Source organism: Elaeis guineensis, chromosome 8, assembly GCF_000442705.2.
Source record: "Elaeis guineensis isolate ETL-2024a chromosome 8, EG11, whole genome shotgun sequence".
Lineage (NCBI taxonomy): Eukaryota > Viridiplantae > Streptophyta > Magnoliopsida > Arecales > Arecaceae > Elaeis > Elaeis guineensis.
Window position 1 is genome coordinate 10,318,624 of NC_026000.2, and position 8,831 is coordinate 10,327,454.

An 8,831-nucleotide genomic window follows, 5' to 3' on the forward strand; every position below is an offset into this window, starting at 1 on the left:
TTTCATCATCACTTGGAAGGTAAAATCTTTGCCTCTTTTTGCTCCTCTCTTTCATTTTGCTGGCTATCGCAGCACCACGTTACCCAACCAACCCTCTCTCTCTCTATCTCCCCATATCTATGCGCAGAACCTCCCAGGAAACGTCTCTTCTTCTATTCCCGGAATAGAACTAAAAGAAATTGATGCTATATTTCTTCCAGTAGATAGAAGTAGTAGGGCCGTGAGATAAGGCTACTGTTCTCTATCCTCCTCTATTCCTCTGTTCGATTCCTACTTCGCTGGTTCCGCCTTGGATGATCCTTCCACTGCCATTATTCGCCATCAGTCCAAATCTCAACAAAACAAAAAAAAAAAAACTTAAATCAAATCGCCTGTCCCCTCCTCTCCATCTTATCCGACCTTCTACTGCTGTAGCCCAGTCCGAGGCTTTCTCGATTTATTTATCTCTAAAAAAGGCATGAGCTTTTTGAGATTTTGATCACTCGGACAATGGATATCGAGAGCGGATCCCACGCCAATCCCATGAAGGTAGGTTTTTTTCTTGCTAAAGTTTGGATTTTGGGGCTTTTTGATGGGTTTTTGAGCTCAAAGGTGGGAGCTTTGATGGGTTCTTGGGTCGCAGAGGGAGTCTTGGAGGACGATTTTGACGCTTGCCTACCAGAGCCTCGGCGTGGTCTACGGAGACCTGAGCATTTCTCCGCTGTACGTCTACAAGAACACCTTTGCCGACGACATCGAGCACTCGGAGAGCAACGAGGAGATATTCGGCGTGCTTTCCTTTGTCTTCTGGACCCTCACCTTGGTCCCCCTCATCAAATATGTCTTTATAGTCCTCAGAGCTGATGATAATGGGGAGGGCGGCACCTTCGCCCTCTACTCCCTTCTCTGCCGCCACGCCGGCATTGGTGTCCTCCCAAGTGGTCAGTGTAGCGACGAGGAGCTGTCGGCATATAACAAGAGGGGAGACGGCCACTTACACCCTCCCTCAGGCACGGCTGCAGAGTGGTTGAAGAGGATGCTGGAGGAGCACAAGGTGCTGCAGCGCTTGCTGATGATCCTGGCGCTGCTGGGAGCTTCTATGATGATTGGGGATGGTGTCCTCACACCTGCGATTTCTGGTTGTGATATCTTCTTTGATTCCGAATCTTATTTTGAGTTGATTGATTGGTGTGTTATCTCTTTTAATCTTACTGTTGGTTGTTGGCAGTTTTCTCGGCGGTCTCCGGGCTCGAGCTTTCCATGTCCAAGGAACATCATCAATGTAAGAAAGTTACTAATTGATTAATGTTTGACATGCATCTGGTTTGGGAGGAGTGGGTAGTTATTGGCCAATGTAGCTGTTAGTGATTCTTCTGTTAGAAGAGGCGTATTCTTCTAAACCCTAATTTTGTCCATGTCTGTCTGTTCTTTTTAGCTTCTTGAAGGAAACAGTGAGAAATTGAATTGTGTCTTGCTTTTGGGTCAAATAAAAGTCTTTCATAGCTGGAAACACAAGAAGCTGCTGGTTTAGGATGAATAATCAGACAAAATTCTTGCATCGAGTTATGTGTGATTAGAGATGCCCAAACTAATTGTATGAGTTCTGATATGTATGATTCTTCGATTTGCTACATTTTTTTTAATATTTTCCAATTTCTGCTAGCTTGTTTTACCGTTATGACTAGTCCCCCCCCCCCCCACAAATTGACCAGTTGATCTGCAAGGAAATAGGCAAGAGGATTGCAATGAACTCTGTGCTGCTACTCTAAAAATTACTCATGCATTTATTTATGTTGTAAGAAGTATCCTTTGTTAGGTTTCTATGGTGTTGTATAGAAGTATCCAGTATCTAGGCAGCACTTCTATCAAGGAACGCATAAGCAGATTTTCATTGTGATACTAAAGCATGATTATAACAAAAACTAACAAGTTTTCTTGGAGAAAAGCTTGAAACATCACATTTGCATTGCTTAAGATGGGCAAGGGTTTGCAATATCTTTGTAATTATCAAACTTGGCTTGATATCATATCAGTTGCATGTGGAATCGAGTTTATAATGAACAATGAAAAGTAATTAGCATGAAGAAAGTCAAAAGGCTTGGAAGGGATTACCCATTGTTATGCTGACTTAAGGAATGCAAATTGTGAGTTCTGTTTTTGCAAATGAAGTCTATACATATGCTAGACTTATGATGATTTATTTACCAACCAAGACAGATACTTTTTAACCTAAATTTTTCATAGTTTGATATGCAAAAATTGGATTGCGCTGCAAATATGATATATGTGTTCAACAAACAGTTCCGATTAGATATTGGAACCGTGGTCCATAGAAACCCTGATGCTGAGAATATGGGTAAAGAAGAGGAAAAAACAACACCAATAGCTGAGTGAATCAAACTTGTATAGGAGCAAAAAAACTAAACTATCAGCTAAAAGGATGTCCAAAGCAGACCCTCAAACTACAAAGTTGGTATAGCCTAAAAAGTACTTCGCACGTAAGTGAAGAGTTAAAACAACAAAATAGCCAAGTATCTGTTACTTGGTGGAGCCTGACCTCAGGTTTGTAAATGGTTGGAAAAGGTTAGCTGAGATATTAAGGTCAGATGTTATTGGTTTTCTGTAACTTATTCAGCCGAAAGAATGAGGAGATGATGGATTTCTACCATCAAATGACCATAAGAAATTGGAACCGTAAATATTCCAAGGTGGCATCTTAGATAATCTCAAATTGCAACAAAATTCTATTAGAATTTTAGAATGGATAGGAGAGGCGATAAGAGGACATTGTAGAGATTCTGGAGCACATCGGAAGGAAAAGGACAAATTTTAACGGGTTCATTTGGGATTGACTGGTGATAGCCTATTGAAAATTAGGAGATGCATTCTTTAAATAGAAGCATTACAATTTAAAAGATTAAATGTAAACTTTGAAATGATCAATAGTCATCATAAATATCATCATGTCTGTGCATTTTCAAATTATTATATGTTTAAGACTGATCTCAAGTTACTTTTTTTGAAATATATATTTTGGAACAAATAAATATTTTTTCCTCCCTCCTTCCCTCCCTCCCTCCCCTTCTCTCTCTCTCTCTCTCTCTCTCTCTGTGTTGAAATATTCTGATGCATGACTACAATTTTAGAATGTGAGCTTGATTGCATTCATCACACTCTCAAGACTTAAAGAGTGCTTCTTAAGTTGCTGTAGCCTTCTAGGTGACATTTCGTATGATATGTTTTCTTCTGAAATTTCCAATTGGCTTATGAGTTATGACAGTATAAAGTGGTCCCATAAAGCACCTATTATTCTGTTTCCTTCATGAAATCAGATAACAAAGTTTTATCAGGTTAAAAGGGTCCTTAAAAATTATCAATCAGAAAATAAGGGTTGAAGTTTAGAGAATTGTTCATGATGATGATGGAGCAACAGAAGAGGATTGATGTTCTCATTTTAAGATATTGTTACATAGTTATGTTAAGATGTCTGAAATGACTATATGTAGGATGAATCTGAAAGAAGAGATCTACATGACAAGAATGGATACAGGAAAGCTTTTATTCTATAATCCTAAATGTCAAGAGATGGCAACACAACTATCATAATTATCTTCTTACTTGATCCAAAGAAAAGGATTCAAGCAGAGAATTATTGATAAATTAGATGATTTTTGTTAACTTTTCTTGCAGACAAGGCATGGGCATTATGAAGTAACAATTATCCAGTGGAAACTATGTTAACAATGCAGTTTGCTTAGCATTCATTGTCAAGCTCTACTACATGTGAATCAGCTAGTCTTTATCAGGTTTTAGTTTGATGATTTATTCAGTCTGGTGTGAATACTAAAAAAAAGTTGCTTTATAATGCTGGCAGAAATTAGTCAGTAAATAAATGTTTATGGTACATGGACTTCTTGTTTGCCTTTGAATGTGCAAATATGTTGGGAGACAAATTAGTCATTGGTTAAGTAGCTGTTTTTCGGATGTTTACCATTTAAAACATTTATCAATTTGCAGGTGTTGAGGTTCCTGTTACATGTCTCATACTGGTCTTCCTGTTTGCTTTGCAACATTATGGTACTCAGAGGGTTGGATTCCTGTTCGCACCGATTGTTGCAACCTGGCTTTTGTGCATAAGCATGATTGGTGTTTATAATATTTTCTATTGGAATCCACATATATATCAAGCCCTCTCACCATACTACATGTACAAATTTTTGAAGAAGACCCGAACACATGGTTGGATGTCATTAGGTGGAATCCTATTATGCATTACAGGTATGTCGAAGATGCTTTCTGGGTTTGTCTTTCTGTATCCCACATGAATTGCTCTTTAACACTCTTTCTCACTAACAGGCTCTGAAGCTATGTATGCAGATTTGGGACATTTCTCTCAGTTATCAATAAAGGTACGGAAAATCGATACCATTTTGCATGGAATCTGCTGAATCGTTCTAGTTACTTGTCTCTATGATCAAACTTCATCGGCATTACTTATCCTAGAAACAATTTGGGCTTTTGCATTTCCGTCTATATGCATGTGTTTTAAGGACTACATTGTTATTTTTACAACCAAAAGAAGGAATAAGTTGAATAAACAAAAAAGTAATCATCGGCTTACAAGAATACATTAAGCTAGCCAAGATTAGTTACACTTAGGCTTGATGGTTGTAATTTATAAATTGTTCAGTGCAGAAGAAGAAATTGTGCACAAAACTAGAATAAGGAAAAGTGTGTGAAAGAACCAAAATCTGGACACAATTTTAGCAATTTTATGTTAAAATTTACAAAATTAGGAAAAAAATCTGCTGACCTCGTCAATTGGTTTCGTACTTGATTTTCTTATCCTTTTTTGACTCATGTCACTGAATTTCTTAGGCCTTCTACTTAATTCCTTCCCATATCTTGCATCATTGTATTCCAACTTTCCTGACTATTCCTGTAACCATAAAGTTGAAGTTTTGAACACTATATTATTCAGATTGCTTACCAGTACCACATAAATTGTAGTATTAAGTACAATTCCCAAGTTAATTTATGTTGAACCAACCATTTTTCACAATATTCCTATAGGTATCAATAATGATATTGCAGGGGAATTCATTGTATTATGGGCTAGTTCCTGAGGACACATCAAAGCTACTTAATACTGTTAAACATCTTGCTAATCAATTATGTTTTCAGTGGTTGCAGACATTGAAACCAGCTCTCTGATGAATGTTCACTTTTCTGCAGATTGCTTTCACTTCTGTGGTTTATCCATCCATGCTTCTAGCATATATGGGACAAGCTGCTTATCTCTCTCAGCATCATTTCATTGAAAGCAGCTATTTGGTTGGATTCTATGTTTCCGTCCCAGGTATTTAAGTAATTGATGTTTTCTTCTACCTTTGTTTATTTACTGTCTTTGGATTTGAGAATTTGTGAGAACGATGATGCTGATTCCCAGAATATTGACTTATAGAACTTTCTCATGTTAGAGCGAATCAGGTGGCCTCTTCTGGTAATAGCCGTACTTGCCGCTGTGGTAGGAAGCCAAGCAGTTATTACAGGTACTTTCTCGATCATTAACCAATGTTCGGCTTTGGGCTACTTCCCTCGGGTGAAGATAGTCCACACATCCTCTGAAGTCCATGGGCAAATATACATCCCGGAGATCAACTGGATCTTGATGATATTGTGCTTGGCTGTTACTATTGGCTTTAGAGACACAAAGCACATGGGTAATGCATCAGGTATGAGATATTAAACTAAACTTCACAATTATTATTAATTTTGACTTTGTTCATTCAGTATCATTATTACATGAAATGCCTCCATCTTTCTATCCATTCAACCTCCATGGGAATTCCTTCCTGCTGTATATCTAGTTACCAGGTTTACTATTTCCCTCATTTTGCTTTACATGCCAAAATGTTAGTCCTTCTGTCCAAATCACAGTGTATCTTCTGCATGTGTAATCTCGAAACTTGGATAAATTTAATGTGGGCATGTATCATTTTCATTGAAGTCGTGGTGCTCGATATTATATTTTGCTCGTTAGCAACTTTTCTTTTTGTGCTTTGATGGTCACCAAAAATGTTGCATTACTACCCTCTTTGATAGTTCATAGTTCATTGGTTCCATTCTTTTCTTCTATCTCGATCGCCTGAACTTCGATGTGCGTGTACCCATAGATCAAATGGTGTTGATAAGTGTGACACCATCTTATACATATGAAAAGCAACTCATCTCTCTTTGGCTTAATTTCTACATACTTCTGGGATGGGATTTTTCTTACCTCATTATGTCAAGTTGACCATTCCTTTTGTTGGCCTATGCTGGTCCATTTACTCTTCAGCATCTGATTTCCACCTCCTTTCTCTTGTTTGTTTTCTGCCAACTAAATGAAGGCACATGCTGTTTACCTGGTCATATGTGCCTCTGGATCCTTTTCTGTCACATAACTGCCCTCAAATTGGTATACTGTTGTGATTAGGAATGAAATTCTTGAAAAATCGGGATCTATAATATCAAGTCAACAAAAAAATTCCATGTTATCCAGCGAAGTAGGGTGTCTGATTTTTCTCTTACGTGAGGTTACATGAGAGTGCATTAAACATCTGATGATTGGTCGTGGGAGTTGCTTTATGTGACAATATAAGTTTTTATATTTTCAATTTTGCTTTTCTTAATCTCCCTTTGATGGTTGAGTTGCTGCCTTCTTTCTCTGCTTGTGCTCAGTAGAGAAGAATTGGAGACAAGAAAGGTCCATGTGATATTCTAATTACAGTAACAATCCAATCCATGTAAATGTAACCGAGGACGATGAAAACTTGATTTTAGAACTCTGATATATAAGTTTGATAAGGGAGATTTTTGGTATAGACCCATTAAGGTTTCCATTCTATACCTTTAATTTATGTAAGTTATGTCATATATGGGAATGGACTTACTAACAAATTTATTTAATGGGTGTAATATCCATTAAGTTATGCACTTTAACTCAACCTTGTTTTCATTTTGCATGTTCTTATTGTAAATTATAAATTTTTCTTTGTGACAGGCTTGGCAGTTATTACCGTTATGCTGGTCACCACCTGCTTGATGTCCCTGGTGATTGTACTGTGTTGGCACAAGAGCATCTTTCTGTCTGTATGCTTCATTCTTTTCTTTGGGACAATTGAGGCACTCTATTTCTCGGCCTCTCTCATCAAATTCCGTGAAGGAGCTTGGGTCCCTATTACCTTTTCCTTCATCTTTATGATCATCATGTATATATGGTATTATGGCACCCTCAAGAAATATGACTTTGAAGTCGAAAACAAGGTCTCCCTCAACTGGCTTCTCAGCCTTGGCCCTCATGTTGGGATTGTTCGTGTGCGAGGCATCGGCCTCATACACACCGAGCTTGTATCGGGGATACCAGCTGTCTTCTCCCGCTTTGTCACCAACCTACCTGCTTTCCACCAGGTATGTTGAACTAGGTTTTCTGTTCCTCATTAAATCATATATACAAAAAACCCTTGTTTCCTTTTTGTAATTGGTTTTTATCCACAGATTGTCTTTAACATAACTTTTGGAATGCTCTCCAATATAGGACCTGGAAAAGTTTTGTTATTTTTCAATGCCTCTCTTTTCTTATTTGCCATTTTTTTTCATTGTTGAACTTATCATAATCTTGAATTCACCAGATTCTCGTCTTCCTCTGTATCAAGTCAGTCCCAGTGCCATATGTCAAACCCGAGGAACGATTCCTTGTAGGCCGCGTTGGCCCGAAAGAGTTCAGGATCTATAGGGTCATTGCCCGGTATGGGTACCATGATGTGCACAAGGATGATCTGGAATTTGAGAAGGACCTTGTTTGCAGCATTGCTGAGTTCATCCAGACAGGGAATTCCGAGCAGAATGGTTTGATGGATGAAACCAAGAAGTGTGATGAAAAAATGACAGTTGTTGGAAAAGGATTTCAGTTATGCGAGCAGGATGGTGAACCAGAGGAAGTTCCTGGCCCATCAAACTCGAGGGAGATACAGTCTCCGGTGATACGACCAAAGAAAAGAGTGAGGTTTGTGCTGCCCAAGAGCCCTCAGCTGCACAGAGGAGCAAGGGAAGAGTTGCAAGAGCTAATGGAGGCAAGGGAAGCTGGCATGGCCTTCATACTTGTGCATTCACACATGACAGCGAAGAGTGGATCTGGTCTTATAAAGAGGTTAGTGATCAATTTTGGGTATGAATTCTTGAGGAGGAACTGCAGGGGTCCTGCCTATGCTATTAACATCCCACATGCTTCTACTCTGGAGGTGGGGATGGTCTACAGTGTTTGAGCTTCCATGGCATTTGTACAGTCTGAACTTTGCTGTGTGCATTGCTAATAATGGGCTTACCTTGTCATATCATGGTGCTGGAGCCACGAAGCAGAAGTTGCTGCCACCGGCTCAGAAGAGATTACAGCAGCCATTTTTTGAAAAATGCCTTGTGTATATATTTAGATTTTTTTTTCCCCCAAAAAACCAAGAGACTGCAATGCTGACAGAGTTGGTGGAGATGATTAACTGAAAGAATGAAGCTACCATTTGATGTTATGTCACATAATTGAATCAGTTTTGAGACAGTCAGTATTGAAGCAACCTCATCTACTTCTTGTGCAATTGTTGTGACAGCACTTAGCTATCCAGAATTGGCTGTATCAAAACCTTTCACTACAATTGATCGGTCGATCATTAGCATAATGCATGTCATTTTGTTTTGTTATGATGTAATCATGTTCAAAAATTCTGAACCTTGATCTAACGCTGTTAACCAGGGATTGCATGTTATATACTACCATACCAATGTTGTGTTCAACATGATGTTGAATCCACATGCATTCA

At 38.5% G+C, this 8,831-nt stretch overlaps 1 protein-coding gene across 1 annotated transcript; it reads left to right on the forward strand.

Moving 5' to 3' along the window:
• Window positions 1-307: 307 nt before the first annotated feature.
• LOC105050323 (potassium transporter 6) lies at window positions 308-8,579 on the forward strand. The gene is made up of 9 exons (XM_010930294.3): window positions 308-528; window positions 623-1,118; window positions 1,208-1,261; window positions 3,997-4,257; window positions 4,336-4,388; window positions 5,215-5,338; window positions 5,460-5,714; window positions 7,025-7,431; window positions 7,653-8,579. The coding sequence occupies exons 1-9, from the start codon at window positions 490-492 to the stop codon at window positions 8,283-8,285; spliced, it is 2,322 nt and encodes a 773-aa protein (XP_010928596.1). The 5' UTR covers window positions 308-489; the 3' UTR covers window positions 8,286-8,579.
• Window positions 8,580-8,831: the final 252 nt, after the last annotated feature.

What these genes read in the sequence shown, in the direction of transcription:
- LOC105050323 (XM_010930294.3), top strand. Translation starts at nt 490, where the DNA reads ATGGATATCGAGAGCGGATCCCACGCCAATCCCATGAAG. An exon ending in CCTCACACCTGCGATTTCTG is followed by an intron (nt 1,119 to 1,207) that starts GTTGTGATATCT and finishes GGTTGTTGGCAG; the next exon opens with TTTTCTCGGCGGTCTCCGGG. An exon ending in ACCTACCTGCTTTCCACCAG is followed by an intron (nt 7,432 to 7,652) that starts GTATGTTGAACT and finishes TGAATTCACCAG; the next exon opens with ATTCTCGTCTTCCTCTGTAT.